The following is a 20,384-nucleotide window of genomic DNA, read 5'->3' on the forward strand; positions in this document are numbered from 1 at the left end:
TGTATTTTATGTAACATTTGTATATCAGAAGTTAATGCTTTTAATGTGAATCATAAATTTATTTCTAAAAGGAGGTTAATTCAGTAACATGATATTCCAGCTGTGTTTATAATCTTCTGTACAATTCAGAAAATACTTTCCGACACTAGAGAAATGTAAATAGTATTTTATTTTAATAAAGCTGCAGGGGAAAAACATTTGCATGATTTTTATGAATGCTCACATATATGTTTATGTAGGGAACATGTAGTTTAAATGTCTTAAATGCAGGGCATGTACAATCTCTATATGTCTGTATTTATGCAACTGTATTAACATAATTATAAAATAGCATCTGTGCTGCAACTTTGGCTTCTTGGGACATCAGTGGCTATTGAGTACGAGAAGTACCAGTATGGTAACTAAAGCTGGTTCAACTGCTTGCAGCATAATAGTTAAAGAACTAGATGAACCTGTTAAAATATTATATAAATATTTAATTGAATAAATTAAATAGTAGAAATGTTCAATACACTACATTCACACAAGTTAATAACTTCCATTTTGCATTTTTATTCCACATACTTCTGAAATTATCATTGCTATTTCTTGCTGAGGTTTTAAGAAATATATAATAAATTAAGTTTTTGAGTAAATGTAACTTTATTTTTTAACAACAAAACTTCTAATTAAACTCCAGTTAGATCAAAATATATTTTCCTTAATTTTTTTTCATGCACTGAAGTGTTACGCTTTTAAAATATGTTTTTATGTTGAAGTTCCTTGTCATTATTAGTAACTTGATTATATACTAATCATCACACTGCATAAAAAAAGGGGGGCAGTTCTATATCTCCCATTCTACTAGGCTGATTGACGAAAATCAAATTGCATTTTTCATATCTCAAAAGCACAACTTAAGATATGTATTAGATCTCTATCTATATAGCATTGTTCTAATATAGGTATTTTGACACAAAATCGGACTTTTTCTGAGTGACATGCCAGTGTTTTTCCACATTTCGATTCTACGACTCAAATTATGCCTAAATACTAAATTTTGTAAAATTAAGTGCGAAATTTATGGAGAAATTCAAAAATTAAACTTGGCTTCTTTTTTTTTTTTTAAAGTTTGCCAAGAATAATACACTTGGCGAACTTCTTAATTTATAGCAACCTATTTTCCTTTTTTCATTGCAGAGGAGCTGAAACAAATCTTTGTTCATACCTTGAAATAATTTTAACAAACTGTGTAAACCATATTTGGTGTTATTATCACTTCTAACAAATATGCTAAAATTCAAAATGGGTCTATATGTAAATTCATGTATATCTTAGAAAATTTTGAATACAAAACTAATCTTTTGCTGGTGTGCCTAGAAATACGTCAACTTTTTAAGATGATGTTACAAATTTTATAAGTTATAATTCAAAAGTTTTTGAAAAATTTAAAAATTATTTAAAAAATACAAATGTTAAAAATAAATTATAAAAGATAGGCGAATCTTATTTAGAATGAACCTAAATTTTGAAACGTGAAAGGAAGAATAAGTTTAATAAAAAAAAAGAGATATTAATAAATATATATTAAATTCAATTAACATTGAGGGGCTAAAATTTTGCAAGCTTATTTTTTAAAAACTACTCGTGCGTTTTTTAAAAAAAATCTGGCAGTTTGGCAGAATTTGAGTCGCAGGTTCGAAATATGGAAAAATTAGCATGCCACTTCAGAAAAAGTCAGATTTTGTGTCAAAATAACTGTATTAGAACAATACTATATATAAATTTAATACATATCTTAAGTCGCACTAAAAAGGCATTGAATTTCGTCAATCAGCCCATTAGAACTGTGCCCCCATTTTTGCACAGTGTAAATTTCTTTCCGTAGTAATTTCATCAGATTTGATTTTTCAAGTCACATTCTTGAGGTTTTTACAAATTATTAAATGCCGAAAGTCTACATTGCAATATTGATATCAGTTCGCATTGAGAAATATGTACACTTCTCAAAAAAAAAGGGACAGTGTTATATCTCCTGTTCTACTGGGCCGATTCACGAAATTCAAATTGCGTTCTTCATGTCTCCAAAGCGTGACTTGGGATATATATTAGACTTATATATAGCACTATTCTAACATAGGTATTCTGACAAAATCAGACTTTATCTGAAATAACACCAATTTTTTTACATATTTCGATTCTACGACTCAAAGTGTGCTTAAATTTTGTAAAATTTGGTGCAAAATTTATGGAGAAATTCAACATTTTATGTTGGTGCTTTTTATTCAGTTTGCGCCAAAATTAGTTCACTTGGCAAACCTCTTAATATGTGGCAACCTATTTTCATTTCCATTTTTACATAGTCGTGAGAGGAAAAAAAAAGACTTAATCGTTCCTTCTTTCAAATAATGTTCTTTATATTAGATTTTTAATTATAATTGTTATTAATTTTAAGAAATTTTTTTTTTCGAATTTCATTTTAATTGTTTATGTTGCAGAGTTTATTTTTAATAACTGTTTTAAAAATTACAATTTACTCATTCGAACTGCGTAGTTTAAATCAAAGGGGCATCGTTTATTTATTTTCAAATAGTTTTCTTTATATTATATTTTTAGTCATAATTTTAGGTAAATTTTAGACTTTTATCTTAATTGTTAGTGTTGCATTGTCTCTTCAGATAATTCTTTTAAAATTTTCTATTTATTCATTTGAACTGAGCATTTTAAATATATTTATTAATATAAATTTTCCAGAATTTGATTTTATTTATTTGAATTCCGTTTCTTTCAGAAGAATACTTTGTGACTCAGACTACGAAGCATTTAAAAACTGCACATATTAAAAGAGAAAATACAGTAAAGCACAGTTAACATGCCTTTTAGTGTTCCGTTCAGAAAAGATATATGAATACGAAAGATGTATAACCGACATTTTAACTTGGATGACATTGCACAGGGTTCGTAGCGGTCCTTACAAGTGCTTAGTAGTTCTTATATTTGAAAATAAAATATAAAGGCCCTTATAGATGCTTACTTTTTCTTTAAAGCCTTTTTTTTTTTTTTTTTTTTTAGTGCTTATTTTTAATCTTTTTTTTTTTAATGAACGTGCATTTTTTTCCCGTACCCAGAGTTGCCAACTCTCCCGATTTAGGCGGGAGACTCCCGATTTTCGACCGCTCTCCAGCCAACCCGATTTACAATATATTTCTCCCGACTTTTTCTTATTCTTAATATTTCTCACGATTTTTATGGAACTTGGCTTAATACTTCTTTATATGAACAAAAAAAAAAAAGTGGTTTTGGACGTCTGAAAGCAACTGAATTTTCTCTTGATTATATCTAAAATGAAACCTTGCGAATCAGATGAGAATTTCTGCTTTGTGATCGACAGCATACGTATCCAGAAACTTCGTTCTCCAGTTGTCCAATGGGCATCGAGCTCCACTGCGTGTCATCGGGCATATATTAGCCAATGAGCACAAAGCAAGCTCAAGGCCGTTGGCCGTTCTTTGGATGTTCTTTCGCTATTTCGTTCATCTTGTCCTGAGTTGTGTGAATACACGTGCCTTTAGGAAATAGTTTTAGAAATTATCGTCTTTTGATATGTCTGCGAGAAAGGTGAAATACTCGTGCACGTTTCAAAAATCGTACACAGTTGTCTTTCCTTCCATTATTTCTTCAAGGAAATGTAATAAATTTGCGAGGTGTACCATCTGTCGTTGCGATTTTTCGATTTCGCTTGGTGGAAGGGCAGATGTTCTCAAACATGTGCGTACACAAAAACACAAGGACAACATGAGTTGTTTTGAAAAAACGAAAAATTAATTTTTTCTTCGGAAACAAAAGACCAAAAAGTGATTAATGCAGAATGTCTGTTCTCTGCCTTTTTACTGGAGCACAACCTGCCACTGAATGCATCGGATCACGCTGCAGCTTTATTTAGAAAAATGTTTCCCGATAGTGAAATCGCTAAAAAATACTCAAGGTGCAAGAATCAAAACAGGTGCAGTTGTTAAAGAAATGGGTTTGAAAAATAAATCTTCAGTTATTGATTGCATTAAAACAGCTCTGTTCTGCCTCTCTACGGATGGAAGCAATAATACCAATTCAAAACTGTATCCAATTGTTTCTTTTTTTAATCCAGAGTCTTCAGAAATTGAGTGCAGTTTACTTTCTGTCCCCGCTTTAGAAGGACATTCGACAGGCCTTAATATAGCACAGCTAATTATTAAAACTTTAAAATAAAATGCAGTCCCTCTGGATAATTGCTTAGCGCTTGGTGCCGATAATGCACCAGTAATGGTAGGCTTGAAGGCTGGTGTTGCAGGCATCTTAAGAAAGGCAAATTCAGATTTGCAGATTATGAGGTGCACCTGTCACCTCTTAAATTTAGCAGCTGAAAAAGGGGCAGCTTCTTTACCATTAAATGTGGATGAACACATTGTTGATATTTATTATTATCTTGAAAGGAGTTCTAAAAGAAAGGAAAAATTGAAACAGTTCCAACAGCTGCATAATACTGAAATGAGAAAAATTTTGATTTTTTGTAATTTCTGCATCATTCAGCAATTCAACTGGCAGTTCTCAAAATAATACTGCAAAATATAAGCGTAAAGCTGATACAAATTTCTCTCAAAATAAAAGAAAAAATTGCTCAACACACGAAACATTTTCCGATTACTGTAAGTTTATCTTGTGAAGAACGAATATTTATGTTTTTTTCTTCGGACCTTAACAAAGCTTTTTGCTTTTTTTTTACAATTCATTTTGCCATCATTCGATGTTCTGAACACAATTCTACAAAGCAGAATTCCATTAATTCATGTTTTGCAATCAATGATTTATGATCTGTTTAAAGACATTTTATCAAAGTTTGTAAAACCAGTCTGTGTTTTGTCTTGTAATTCTATATATGATGTGATTTATGGTGAAACAGAAAATCAGAAGGAAGATGAAGATTTGGTAATAGGAGCTGCAACTACAAAAGTAGTGGAAGAACTTTCAGAAGAAAAAAAAAAAAAAGAAGACAAAATCTTCATGTTAGAAGTTACTTCTGTCGAGTATGTGATTACTTCCAGTCAACGATGAAGTGATTTTGCATGCTAAAGTTGCTGATGTTTCTGCTCTAGCAAATGCATCTTTTTTTTATACAAGGTACTTTTTGAATAGATTTGCTGTGTTACTTCGTTTAGTCATGAAAGATGATGATATTGATGTTGCTACTGATATACTGCAGTCGCAATTTTGCAGTTTACAATTAGAAAACTTGGATGAAGTTATAAAATCAGCTAGGATTGACACCCAGTGGAGGTTAACTGGAAAATTGAAAGGTGCTGATGGAATTTTAAAATATAGTGAACTCTCTAGAATTATGTTGGCCATCTTGACAGATCCCCATAGTAATGCAGAGTGTGAGAGAATTTTCTGTGTTGTTGCGAAAACGAGGACTAAATTTAGATCTAATATTAGTGATGACACATTAGAAAAACTTTTATTAGCGAAAGCAGGCCTACGTGGCAATTGCTATGAACAAAATTATGAAGTTTCTTTCTTAACGAGAGCAAAATCTGCCACTGTCCATAATATTTGTATGAAAACTGTTTAAAGTGCCTTTTTTTTTTTTTTTTTTTTAACGATGAAAGTAATAAAAATGTTTTTTATGTTTAAGGTATTTTTGTTTTGCTTGCATTTAAGACTTAGTAACTATTTAAAGTTAATTCATTATTAAAAACTATATTTTTATCATTTAAAAAGTCTTTTTAACATTGTGAAAAATCTCCTGATTTTTGAGTGTCATAGGTTGGCAAGTATGCGTACCAAAGCCGAAACTAAATAAGCAACTTTTCTTCCTTATATGCAACGTCAGATGGTGAATCATACTCCCGGAAATTGCTTTTTCCCCCTTTCTCTGCATTACCGTAACCTATAACCTATGGTGTGCGCGAGAGTACAGGCAGGTGCACGTCGTTCTATTGGTCAAAGAATTGCGAAAATGGTAGAAAATTCTTTTACATTCGGTATTCTTTTCCTCCCACCCTAATACTACACACGTTTGAATTTCTATCAAGATTTTAATAATATGCATTCTCGTTCGCGTGGTCAGTTCATATTCGTGTTTATTATGATCGTTATGCTTATATTATGAGTATATGCATGAATATTTATAATAATATAGTTGCAGTAACTGCTGAAGTATAGATGAACTTCCAAAAATGGGTGTGTTTTTACACAGATTAGCTTTCTAGGGAATAATATTCAGAATGGCTTAAATAAAAGGAAAGTAATCGAATAGTCAAAATAATTTCTCTCCCCCCCCTCACACTGTCCAATCTGGATTGAATAGGACAAAGTTTTTGCGGTCTACCCAACCTAAGCGAAGATTGATTCTATTCCGGAAATTTAACGCAGTCTGTTGAAACTTAGAATCAGAAACACCCCAAATTAGTAAGTCTCTTTCTTTTCCTTTATTTAGTTCTTTATTCTTCGAATACCAGCAGCTGTTGATTCCGATTGCGTAATATCACATGTGTAAGAATTACGCCGCACGTATTGCGCAATAACGTTGGCGGTATTTTGCAGAGATAATTAATTTTAATGTTTAGTCTGAGATTTGTTTATGAACACTTAAGAGTTTTTCTGTGCTTCTAAGCAGAATATTTCTCAGTTCCGTTGGTCTGTTTTTATATGATGCACATATCGAAATGTCAAAATCATTTAGCCGAGAAATCTAAAGAACGGCTACTATCTCCCCCACTCCTCTTTTTCCAGTTACTATCCGGAATATTTGGCAATTTCCGAGTATGCGGGTTAGTTAAGCTTTTACTGTTAAAGGAGACTGCATGATCCGTCTTCTGATTTCAGAAATGTGCCTCTTTTTTTACTTAAATTACTTTGCTTGGAATATATGTTAAGGGAAAACTTATGCAATGAAAATTTAGAAATTGTTCAGAATTTTGATTTAAGTTAAATTATTTAAATATTAATATGAGTGGAAAAATAAATTGTATTTTTTATTAGGTGCCAAACGAATGCAATTAATATGGCTTATTATTATTTTCTATATTTTGAACTGAAATTTCATCATTAAATCTTGTAATAAAGTTTAGTTCTGCATAGTTTTTTTTTCTTCTCATTTTAAACTAATTCTGTAAATTGAACTGTCATTTAAAATTTGGAAAAAAAAAAAATTGTTTTCCATGTTTGAAGTAATGCTCATTTTCTTAATAAATATTGCATTGCTTATATTTTAAATTACAAGTCTTAATTTTTCTTTTAAGGTTATGCAGTTGTGTATAATGTAATTAGACAGGTGCTTATTTTTTCGTTAAAATGTGCTTGAAAAGTGCTTATAGGTGCTTATTTTTTTAACTAAAATGTGGCTATGAACCCTGTTGCATACACTGCTTTAAACAGTTTTTCTTCAGGCATTCTGCTTTATTCTTGCTTTATTTCTTCAGACATTCTGCAAGTATATTAAAAAGCATCCAACTTTTCGAAACATCTTGGTATTTCTGACGATCATTTTTAATAATGTTATCGCTTTCCATTTCATAAAGGCCCACAAATGGCCAAGTGGTAAAGTCGCTGAACACTGGTAGTTTACTCCGGGGTTCGAATCTAGGTAAACGGGCTGGTTGTATGGCTGTTTTCATTGATTTTCTCATGTGTAACGTGTATACCAGCTGGTTTCCCTTAGAAAGTTCTTTACGAAGGCATCCTTCCTTTTAGGCAGATAGCCCTGCTTTGCCGTAACGTAACAATACAATTCAATCCATTTCATCAGTATTTTTAAGTCAGAGCCTTTATCAATCTTTAGAGGTTAGCATTTTGAAGGTATGAGATGAAAGGGAAAACTGGTTTCATCAAAAGGTTTTCGTTTATTTAATTATGGTAAAGCACACCAGGGCTATCTACCTAAGGGGAAGGATGCCTTCGTGGAGGACTATCTAAGGGAAACTGGTTCGTATACACGTTACACATGGGGAAAACCACCGAAACGCCCATGCAGCCAGCCCGTTCGCGGGATTCAAACCTCGGACCGAACTACCAGTCGCTCTTCACTTTAATCTGCAATGATATCATTTTTGTATTTTCTGTTAACACAAGCTGAATTAATGGTATTTGCTGATGTACACGTCCAAGTGTTTTCTGTTTGAACACCTAAATTATTATGAAGTATCCTGAAAGTATATTCAAAAGCGTTCCACTTTTTTAAACATCTTGGTATGTCTGCCAGCCAAATTTCCGTTCAAATTTTTGCTTACTTTTCTCCCTAATTTACTTCTTTTCTTGTAGTTATTTTCAGTGCTCACACAAAAATTAAGATTTTTCGATTGCTAGACTTCCATAAATTTTGCATTCTTGCAAATTTTTTTAAAATATGAATTGCATCAACTGCGTTTCAGTTGAAGACAGCTTTTCATTTTCTAGACATTTTAACTATAAACAAAGTATAGAGCAAAGTGCAAAGGATAAATATTTTAATTAAAATATTTTTTGCTAAATGACAAAGAAATAAAACAGTCCAGCAGTGTTTATTCTGTACCACCGAGTGACCCGATCCTTATATCGGCTGAAACAATCTAAATCATATTAAAGATCATGTTTTTTTATACAATGTAATGCGAGAGAAAAATTAGCTTCTTAAAACATTCTTTTTAAGAGGATTAATATAAAAATTTATATATATATATTTTTAAAGCTGTGACTTGAACCAAACTGTCAAGTTTAATTTACATGGTGGTTATAATTAAAGTTCCACTTTGAAATGGTCATAAAAGGAAAACTACCGGACCAAATGTTATCAAACTTGGGAATCGTGTAAAGGAGGTTATAGGAATTTATTTTCCGCCGGGAAAAAAAAAGAGTTCAAAAACTCACCACCAGGGAAAAAATGGCACTGTATGCGATATACTTACATGAAAATATCGGTTTAAAATGTGTTTAATCGTTTCCGAAACGTGTTACAAAGCATGTTCAATGTAGCGTCCAGCATTTTCTGAAAGTAAGTTTAATCCTGTTACTGCATTCTCAACAGCAGCTCTTAGCATATCAGGAGGAATGTTACGGACATGTCAGTGTATCACATTTTTCATTTCTGCCAAATTGTTTAGATTATCACCATAGCTAAATGTCACAGAGGTTGAGGACTGGTGGGAAGAGGAGAAGTGTTGGCCTATATAAGACGTTCATTCGTGAAATGTTGCCTAAGTAACTGTGCGACACACGTGAGGTGGGGCCCAGCACTGCATAAAAATCGTAGTATTTAAAATGCCACATTACTGCATTTCATGTATCACGAAACATTTTAACATTGACAAGTGAGCTGCAATCACAGTGGTCCGGTTGTCGACTGCTCTTCAAAGAAAAATTTTTCAGTTATGAAAGTACCTGTCATTCCACACCAAACGGTGAAGAATGCTATGGAACTAAACATGAGGGATTTCCTTGGCCCAAATCGATTAAAAGCGTTTTGAATCAGTATCTTCATGTTTTAGGGCCGAATTCAGGCTTAAAAAATTACAAATTAGCGATCTGTAAGAAAACGATTTCCAGATTGTACGCAGTTGTGCGAGTGATTTGCGATCTCACATTTTCTAATCGCTAATTCGTGGTTTTCACGGACGAATTTCTCCCTTGCACGGATGACGCACTCGACTTTTATCGTATTTAACGCCTTTAAATGGTAATTTGCTTACTTCAAAGTTTCTTAAGGGTATACAACATATTAAACCCGTGTAACAAAAGGTTAAGTTATATTCCGACCTATATTTCGTGTAAAAATATTGCATACGGCGCCATTTCCCCCGTGGTGGTGAGGTTTCGAACTTTATTTTTTTCGCGGAAAATAAATTCCCATGACCTCCTTTACACGGTTATCAAGTTTGATAACATTTGATTCTGTAGTTTTCCTTTTATGACCGTTTCAAAGTGGAACTTTTAATTATAACCACCCTGTATATTATTAAATTTTCATTTGAAGCTATGCGTTATATGTATACCATGCGTAAGATTTTGGCTTTTATGGAAAAAAATTAAGAATCGAAGCAAATATACTTAGGGTAATGAACCAAAACTGAAAAAATTTCCCCTCCCTCCGAAAATAAAATATTGAAACTTCGACCTTGAATTTATAGGATTATCCAAAATATTCAATTTGACTTATCTTCTAAGTCCTAGTTCCGACAAGAATTCCGAATTACTGAAGTAAAAGGTTTAGTATGTATTCACTGTATGTTAATAAAGTAATCAGAGTGTAATAAAAATAGATTATAGAATTTACTCTGATGCAACTTTTTGTCTGAATGCACAGCATGTAATGGAAGAGAAGGCTTGTAGAGATATGTTTTTGACATGCCTCTAAAAGTGGATGTCATACTCCTTTTGTCTCTTCAATGTCAAAAAGCTTTGAGAGGCAACTTTAGTTTTTGGGAAAGAAAAAAAATCACAAGAAGTAAAATTTGAAGAACATGCAGGACGATTGAGTACACATACTTATTTTCGGAACACAAGCGGTTCTCCGATTGGTTATTGAATAATGAAAAGATGCATTGTCATGCAATACAAAACATTTGGAATACGTTTTCTGACTGAAAACGTAAGATTAAAAGTCATCTGCTTAATTCACAGCCATTTACAAGTCAACTACTCGGGCAACTGCAGAATCGTTTTCGATTTAAACACTTCTTTAGTCTTCCGAGAACATTCCTTCTTTAGCTCATATTGCAAGAATATTAAGTGAATACAATTATTGCAAAAGAAATTGAATATTCATTTGCACTACGGCTTGGTAGTTTACTAACGAGTTAACAAAACTTAAATTCTGCCTTTTGTGTCTAAGAATACAACAATATTTTAAATATTTACAAATAAAATATTTAATTGGAGCCTCACCAGTTGCCTAGCATTTGAAGATTATTAAATACTAATTGTTAGTTGCGAAGACTAACCCATGCTGCATGGTTGGTTTTCGTAGTTTTTTAAGTTCTTCTATGAAAGCATCTTAACCATATAGCTCTCATGTTCTTTCTATGTTCAAATAACCAACTAACGTAGTTTAAGCGCGATTTCCAACTGAAGTTACTAGCAAAACCCGAATACTCATTAAAAATCATTTAGCTTGCCAATCGGGAGTAACATGAAAGATACGGCGCCAATAATTGAATTGCTGTTTTTAAACTTATAAGGTCATTCCTTAAAAAATCGCCAAACTATCGTTGATGCCAGTGCTGCCAAAAATAATTGCGGCAACCCTAACTTAAGAAAGAAGTATAATAGTAAATAACTATTTAAAGATTATTGTTTTAATTTAGATAAAAGGTTAATTTCATATAATACTTTTTTATTATTATAATTTATATGAAAAAGGCTAAACCTGACTGATGGAAGCATAAGAGTAAATAACTATTTCAAATCATTTTTATAATTTATATAAAAAAAAAGCTAAACATAACTGAACGGATTCCTGCATCGCTATTTCGCTACCGAGTTATCGCTAAAGCATAATTTCATCTTGTTGGTTGTTCAAACATAATTTTCTATAATGAATGATGCCTTTTCTTTGAAAACATTCTTGGTAAAGTGCAGAATCGCCCACTTATTTGTTTGGCAATTTTTACAAGGTTAAAAACAATTGAATTTTTATCAATTTTCTTTTACTTTTTAAGTGAAAATAGGCCGATGTGTACATAGATAAGGTCAAGGGTGTGCGTAGTGCCATTTTTGTGAATTTTTTTTAAAGTGAAAATAGGTCGATGTGTACATGGATTGCAGACTTTTCGTCATGGGCAGTTCCAAAATTGTTAAATCTATAGGATATCAAAAAAGGATTTGAAATCAAAAAGGATTTAAAAATTAAACTAGTGTTTCAATGCCGTCTTAAGAAATATAGAACTATCTAAAATTACGCAATTTGAAATCAGTGCGTACGCTAGATTTGACGCGCTGTTAAATGGGCGCGTTTGCTAGATTTGGCGCTTTTGCGCATACATTTTCGCTGCAATTTTTTACGGTCCTCAAAATGGAATAGTACCTATATTACTGATGATTAGAATTCATTTCTAAACAATTACATTCTAAAGTAGAATTTTAAGGATATAATGAAAGTACGCTACGCATAAAAATACATTTTAGGATAAAAAATGAGTGGATTTTTTATGCTTAAAAACTTCTTAAACACATTTAATAAACGTACCCTCGCTGTTTATTGAATTCAGAATGTTGAGTGTCGTTATATAATTATTGTTACTTGTCCACAGAACTTGGTGACTTATCCAGCCATAAAGCAGCTGCAGATCATTTCTACATAACCATTGAACTTCCATTAATTCGGTCTCTAGAGGGTTGTATGTTTATATTATAATTTGACTTTTATAAAAATTATTAATTCTAAACCTTATCTTTCTATAAAAATATACTGTGCTTTAAAAATATGGATGATAGTATCAGCCGCTCTTTCAGCCACTTCATAAGCAACAGCTTGTTTAGAAATAAATTATGCAGTTAATGTCATGAAATATTTTCATATTCAAATAAACATAAAACGAAAGTTATCAGTTTTAGACAATTCGATTTAAAAGATGTTAAAGTAAAATAGCAGACGATAAAACGCGGAAGATAAAAATTTACTCTTACAAATATTTCTTTAAAAAAAGGAAAAAAAAGAGAGAAATTAAAAAAAAAAAAAAAATAGTTAAAAATTTGAATAATATCATCTATAATTAAAAAAAAATAGCTTTTCATATAGTATTAATAAATATTTATTACGCATCATTGAGGGAAAAAATTTCATATAATTAATTCTCCGTAAAATTTTATTTGAAATTTAAGGTTAAAAATAGCTGTGGCAATTCACTGTAACAAAAATCCATAAACTACATTTGGCGTTATTATCGCTCAAAAAAAGATGCCAAATTTCAAAACGCGAAAATATAAAAGTCTAATTTTTTGCAGGTATGCTTAGAAATACACCTACTTTAAGATGACGGTAAAAATTTTATAGGTTATAATTGAAAATTTTTTTCGAAAAATTTATAAAAATTATTTAAAAACAGAAATTTAAAAAATAAAACACAAAAATGGGTAAATTTTATTTGGAATGAACCTAAATTACGAAATGTGAAAGGAAAAATTAAAAAAGTTTAATAAAAAAGGAGATAATTATGAATATTTGCCAAATTCAATTAACATTGAGAAGCTAATATTTTAAAAACTACTCTTACGATTTTTACAAAACTTGGCAGTCTGGCATAATTTGAGTCGTAGAATCGAAATATGGAAAAAAAATTGGTATGTTATTTCAAAAAAAGTCCCGATTTTGTGTCAAAATACCTATGTTAGAATAGTGCTATATATAAAGCTAATATATATCCTAAGTCACGCTTTCGAGACATGAAAAACGCAGTTTGAATTTTGTCAATCGGCCCAGTAGAACAGGAGATATAGCCACTGTCCCCCCCCTTTTTTTTTTTTCTTTTTGAGCAGTGTACATCCAGATAAGATCCATTGCAATGATTTAGCAGCTACTATGTTTGATTATAGATTTTTAAATCTGTAAATTTCTTGTTATTTGATTATTTAACTTTAACAAATATTACTTTGCGTTATTGGGGCAATGTATATTGTTTACGTTAGGGAAAAAAATTCTCCGAATACCTATATATTCAATTCATTTTATACCTTGTAACAGCTTAATATTGTTATTAAAATATTGTAATTTAAAATAAATAAGTTGTAATGTATGTGTTAACGCAAATGTTTAATGAAGGCTCAAGAGCCACGTATGGCTCTCGCACGAAGAATTTTTTTTGGGGAGGGGGTTAATGTTAGATAATCTGATTTGTATGTCGCTATTTTGTGTGTTAAATAAAAATATTTTTTCTGTGTTTCATCAATGGAGTTTGCTTCATATTGCGAAAGAAGTATCAGTCTTAATTATTTTGGAGGCACCGGCCGAGATCGAATAATCGTGTGTATTCTTATTTTATTGGAATAATCGTGTGTATTCTTATTATAGTCATTAGTTCCTGACTGAACGTAATATTACTGATACTAGTTTATTACTTCCTATTAATATTGAATTGCCTTATTCTATTAGTTCATCACTGAATGTAATATTAGTGATACCAGGTTATTACTACTTCCTGTTGATACTGAATCGCCTTACTTTATTAGTTCATCCCTGAACGTAGTGATACCAGATTAGTACTTTCTGTTAATATTGAATTGTCTTATTTTATTACCATATTGGATATTATTATTAATATTCATTTTAGTTGTCTAAATTAAAGTATTTGATTTGAGTTATTCTGAGGAAGTATAAAGAACACAGTGTTCGTTAATTTTAAATATAGAAACAATGTCTTACTTAGAAAGAGGTCGTAAGGAAGATTTGCAAAATCTCACGGCTGAACTGGGAGTTCATGTAACTGCAGATTTGAAAATAGTCGATTTAAAACAGAAAATTCTCGAAAACAGAGATTATGATGAAGTATTCGTCAAAGGAGTCTTAGACACAATAATACAAAAACGAAAAGAGAGAGGAAAGAGAAGAACGGAAGGGAAAGAGAGGGAGGATGAAGCAGAAGAGCGGAGAAGGAAAGAACAGTATGAATAGCGAGATTAAGACTTGAAGCAGAGAGCAAGGTCTCAAACCACCGAACAGGTCCAGCTGAAAACGGAGCTGCGTCACCTTATGTAGAAATTCGATGACAAGAAAGGAGATAGCAGTCTATATTTGCTATTGTTTGAAAGGCAAGCAGAATGGACTCAAATTGATAAAGAAGAATTTCTATCTCATTTAATAGGACTACTTCCTTACAAAGTAACACAGTTAATGGCTAGAGAAACCTCCGATAGCTTTATCGGAGGGTTCTCTAGCCAGGACTATGAACACGTGGTTTAAGCTAAACCCGGAAAAGTTTAGGCAGAAATTTATGTAACATCACAAGAATACCGAATCCACATGGGTGGATTTCAACTATGAAATAGAAAATTATTGCAAAGAATGGGTAACTGGTCTAGGAGTTGAGACTTTTGATCAGTTGCTGGATTTGATGGTGATTGACCAACTTAAACGTCAAGTTCCTCCTGAAATTCGAGATAGTTTCCTTGATGAGTGGGTAGAGATGATTTCATTTAAAAAATTAGCTGAAAAACTTGATGCCTATGAAAACGTTCGTGGAAACTTTCAAAAAAGGCCTGTAGTGGATCGGCAGAAAGAAAAATACAATGCACTAACTCAAAGTAAAGTAAGTTCAGATAATAAAAATAAAACTGGAAAAAAAAATTGGCATCAGGATTTAATTTGCAAAGCTGGTTACCTAGACCTAGAATTCCACATCCAGATGATTAATATGAAACACTGAAGACGCCACAATGTTATCAGTGTGCAGTCTATCAACATTTAAGACAACAATGTCTAAAACTTAAGAATAGTACTGAATCTCCTGCTAATCTTAACAGAATTAGTGCAAAACCAGAGGATAAATTTCTATGAGCTTATACCAGTATGGATTACGTAAATGGTCATAAAATTCCTATATTAAGGGATTCAGGTGCTAGTATTGATATAGTTTGTCGCAAATACATCACGCCGGAAATGCTGACAGGTGAAAATGTGTGGGTGCAACAACTATTAGATTTGAATCCAACCTGTTTACCATTGGCTGAGATCGAACTAAATTGCGATCTTGGCCGAGTAATAACTAAGGCTGCCATTATTAGAAATGAACTAGACAAAGGAAGATATTTATTAGGCAATCGAACTTTTGCACTGTTGAATAAACAAGGAAAGGAGCCTGATAGTTGTCCTCACCAAGTTAATGCTGTCTCTACTAGAGCTCAAAGGAAAAGAGAAATAACTGAAGAGAAGATCTTGGAACCGATGAAGGAAGAAAATAAAGCATCCAGAGATGTCTTTGAAGAAGTTAAATTACCGGAACTAAATACGGAAGATGAAGCTCTCATGAAATTGGTAACCATTGACTCAAAAGAAGTTGCACAACTTCAGCTTACTGATAAGGAACTGTCTAAAATCATCCAAGAAGATAATGCAAAAATGAGAACTATAGTCTGACAAGAAAAGAGCTTTTAGTTAAAAAACGATGAATAAAATGGGCTTGAAAGACACCTTGTTATACATGGAAAAATTCAAGCCGTCAATTATAAAGATGTGCCACGAAGGAACTTCTGGTCATTTGGGTGTTAAAAACACCAAAAACAGTCCTGCTGAGGTTAAAAGAAGTATTTTTGATGAATTGAGTTGTTCGATTGTTCGTCAAAAAGCACATTCCGTTGACAGTTTTATGAAACTTTTGACATCAGTTAAAGAAAATTGTAATGCTAGAAAATCTCAGTGAGCCATTACACTCTACTAAAGTCAGTGATGAACCCAATGCTTTGCAAATCCAGCCCACACATCCTAACTTTCTTCAAGGAGTTTTAAATGCCGAAGAAGGGGCCCATACAAATAAAACTGGGAAAAAAATTGGCATCAGAAATCAGAAAACACTAATCCTGACATATCAAATTCAATTTTGTTAAATAATTTAGACCCTAGCTCTAAAGGAAGTAAGGATTGTATAAGGAAGCATATAAGAAGAAATTCCTATACTTTAGAATATCCATATACAGCTTTAATTATAGCCAATGCTGGTTGTGAGTGTAATCTTGATCCCAGTAAATGTGAATACCTTCGTTGTGCTTCAGTGAATCAAAAAGAACTTGAGCCAAATCCTGCGTTTAAAAAAGAGAAAGTTACCAAACGGTAAAGTCTTCCTTATTTCAAGCACTGAAACAATCTCTGCAGGAAATAATGTCGTTGAGACTACAGCTCCATGCTCAAAGAAGTATTTTCAAATTTAGAAGAAAGTGCTAAGATATTTGTCAGTCCAGTTCATGAATCCAGCCATTCTTAGATAATGAAGACTTTCAAGGTGATACTTTTACTTAAATAATCATGATTCACAGCTAGTTGATGTAGAAATGATTTACATGTAGTTGATTTGCAACCCTAAGTTGAAAAGCAACCTTCCGATTCACCTGATTTAAAAAGTAATGCAAGCAAAGAAATTTTAGTAAAAATATATCAGGAACTGCAAGAAAGCCACGAAATGAGGGTAAAGGAGTTACTAGAAGAGCAAAAGAGACAATAGCTAAAGTTTCAAAACGAATTTAAATTGCAAGAAAAGATGCTGACTGAAAAACTTAATAATCTTGAACTTTCAGATGCTGTTGCTGAAGGTTTTAGTGCATTATCTGATATTGTTTCTTTTGATGATGAACAACGTGAGCATGCTATCTTGTATATAAGCAAAAAAAATTACTAAATTTGGAAAGAATTGTTGTACTTCTGAAAAGGAGTGCACTGCCATCATCTATGCTATCAAGGAACTGCATTTTTATCTGGATGGTCAGCAAGAATTGATTCAAACTGATCATAACCCTTTAGTCTGGCTACAATCCAACGCCAAATGTAACTCTAGGTTGATGCGTTGGGTACTTTCATTACAACCTTATAATTTTAAGGTCATTCATCGCAAAGGATCTTTGCAGAAGAACGTAGATGTTCTGAGTAGAATTAACTTTGTATGTAACCAAATTTAAAATTTATTTTATTATTTAAATGTATTTGAACGTTTTCCATTTTCTTTCTATTTAAATGTGGTGTAAAAGTATTTGTTTTAAACTTAAAATTTTTCGCCTGAAGTTTGGAAACTTTTGAGAAAAGTTACCTTTTCTCTTTAAGCTCAAAAACTTTCGAATTTTACAGAACTTTTCCCTTCGATAAAAGTATATCCGTTGGGGAAGAGGTTGTAACGGCTTAATATTGTTAGTAAAATATTGTAATTTAAAAAAAAATAAACTTTAATGTGTATGTTAACGGAAATGTTTGTAACGCAGGCTCGAGAGCCATGTATGGCTCTCGCACGAAGAATGTATTTTTTTTTTTTTTTTTTTTAATGTTAGATGATCGTTTTCTCTTTTCTCTCTGGTTTGTATGTCGCTATTTTGAGTGTTAAATAAAAATATTTTTTCTGTGTTCCATCAATGCAGTTTGCTTCATACTGCGAAAGAAATATCATAACCTGCAGTGAAGTCTGATAATTTCTTAAATCTTTGCATTTTCGTGGTGTCCGTAGAGAGATAGATAACTTTGAGGCTTTTTAATATTTGCTGAAGAGAATTTTAATCTATGATTTAAATTTTTAAAAAATATAAATTTATCAAAAATATTTTTCAGAACAGTTTTAAAAATGCTTATAAAGAAGTCTACGTAAATTTTCTTTCACAGGAGGATTTCTTTCAAAACCATCGTTATATGATTAATCTTTCATGCTTTCAAAATAATAAGGGCATACAGGGTGTTGACATTTACATTGTGGGAAATATGTTTTTTAGGTGCTACTTAGGTAGACGGTTACACGGATTTTTGGCGATTTACTTTGGCGCTGTTTTTACAATCGCCAGCCATCTTGAAAACGCTGTTTGTACGTATTTTACGCATAGTAAAGTATTCGAAACTTTAAAAAAATAATGCATTAAATTTTTTGTTGAAAACGTCATTTTTTAAGATGGCAGGCAAATGTAAATAAATACATTTACTACGAGTATAAAATACTAACATAAGGTTAAATTATTACTTTCATATAGAAAAAAAAAAAAAAAAAAAAAAAAAAAAAGAATAAAAACATTGCGCCAACGTTTAATTGAATTAAAATATTTCCAATAACAACATTTCATCTTTGAAAGGGACATAACCGTTCGCTATGAAATCTAAGGAATTCGAAAAGATCTATAATAAAATTTTAAAATGGCGCGGTAATGCACAAATATTCAGTAACCAATCATACCTGTTTACAGCTCGTTAATGCACAAATATTCTGCAATCAATCAGGAAGCTGATTACATCACGCATAGAATTAAAATTATTTAAATAATCATACATAATAAAATCATTTTTCAAAAAAATGCAAAATGAAACTATTTTAATATTTGGCAGTCATAAATGTTTAAAACATTAGATTAAATTTATAGATATTAAAAACCAATTCATTTTAAAGTAAGGTGACGTCATTAATTATATCATCCACAACATAAAATTACATAAAATATCATAAAATTTTTATTTAAAATAAAAATTCACAATTAAAGTGATTTTTAATATTCAGAAGCCGTAAATAATATTTAAATTTTATAATAAAACGTATTATTTTTAAAATAAAGTGACAACGAAGTATCGGTTACCATAAATAATTTGTCCAGCAATAGGTTTACCATAAGTCGTATCGCTCGCCGAAAAAAAATCGCCAAAATCCGTGCAACCGTCTACCAAAGTAGCACTGTTTTTCATATTTCTTTCAGTGATCAAAACGATTAGCCAGGAATATTTTCAAAGCAAAATTAAGAAAATTGTTTATAACAAGTTTTTCATAAAGTATCCTTTTATGTGTGAAACATTATGTGAAAAATTGGTGTGTCAATGAAATTGCCTGTGGACCAGTAATCTCGAATGCTGTCTTTTTCAGTATGTCCCATGAGTAACACTAATTCAAAAAATTTCTGAAGCTCATCAGATATAATTGGCGTCCAGTCGCTTTCATGCTTTCTTTTTTCCCTTATACTCGTATTTGGCCTCAACTCTAAGATTTGAGAAGCATATCGATAGTTTCTCAGGTTAAAATTTTACACTATTCATCTGGAAATTAAAAAGAAGTAACAGCAAGATGAGAGTTTCCGAAAATTTAGTCCTTATACCAGGATTACCAATAAAGATCAGTATGTTAGCTTTGCCATGTTCATTTGGCTGTCTCCATTCAAATAAATCATTAGCGTTGCTTTTGAAGTCATCTGCAACTTTATCTTCATTAAAAGATTGATTAAAACATATTTCTTCTGTATCTGAACAGTGTGAATCTGTGTCAACAAAAGTTTTCCCTTCTGAATCTCTAAGCAACTTATTAATTTCGTTCTGACTGAGACCTTTGAAACGAGGTACCATAATAGGAACTAAATAAGAGCATGAAAAAAGTTACACTGAAATCACGAGAAAATGCTCTAATGTTTGACAGAGAGATAGCATCTGTTTTATTTTCAAGTACTACATTGGCGGAAGACGTCTTCGCCAAAACGTAGCCAATCAGATAAGAAACGGAACACAGTGCCTAGTCAGGGGCTTCTCTGAACAGGAAACTGGACCACCTAGAGGATCTAAAGATAAGCGATTACTCTAAAAGGGAGAGAGAAACGCTGGTACGACATGTTGTAACATAGCCGGCTTAAAAGCAACTAAATTTCACGGTACAACAGTTGTACCGCCGGTCAACTTTCAAACTTTTGACTCAAAACATATTTTTGCATATATTCATTATAAAATTCAAATTTTGTAGTAAATATATTTTGGCAGA

General features: G+C 31.8%; 1 protein-coding gene across 3 annotated transcripts in view; it reads right to left on the reverse strand.

Annotated features, from left to right (window-relative positions):
• Positions 1-151: 151 nt before the first annotated feature.
• The window catches only part of LOC118186026 (lachesin-like), a 145,306-nt gene continuing 125,073 nt past the window's right edge, over positions 152-20,384 (reverse strand). For all 3 annotated transcript variants that reach the window (XM_085815919.1, XM_085815920.1, XM_085815921.1), the window contains one exon: positions 152-452. In XM_085815919.1, the coding sequence (XP_085672045.1) occupies positions 364-452 (89 nt within the window). In that variant the 3' untranslated portion in view covers positions 152-363. The remainder of the gene's footprint in view (positions 453-20,384) is intronic.

Source organism: Stegodyphus dumicola, chromosome 4 (assembly GCF_044657685.1).
Source record: "Stegodyphus dumicola isolate Sdum_Otavi_A_Nest chromosome 4, ASM4465768v1".
In the NCBI taxonomy this organism is placed as follows: domain Eukaryota; kingdom Metazoa; phylum Arthropoda; class Arachnida; order Araneae; family Eresidae; genus Stegodyphus; species Stegodyphus dumicola.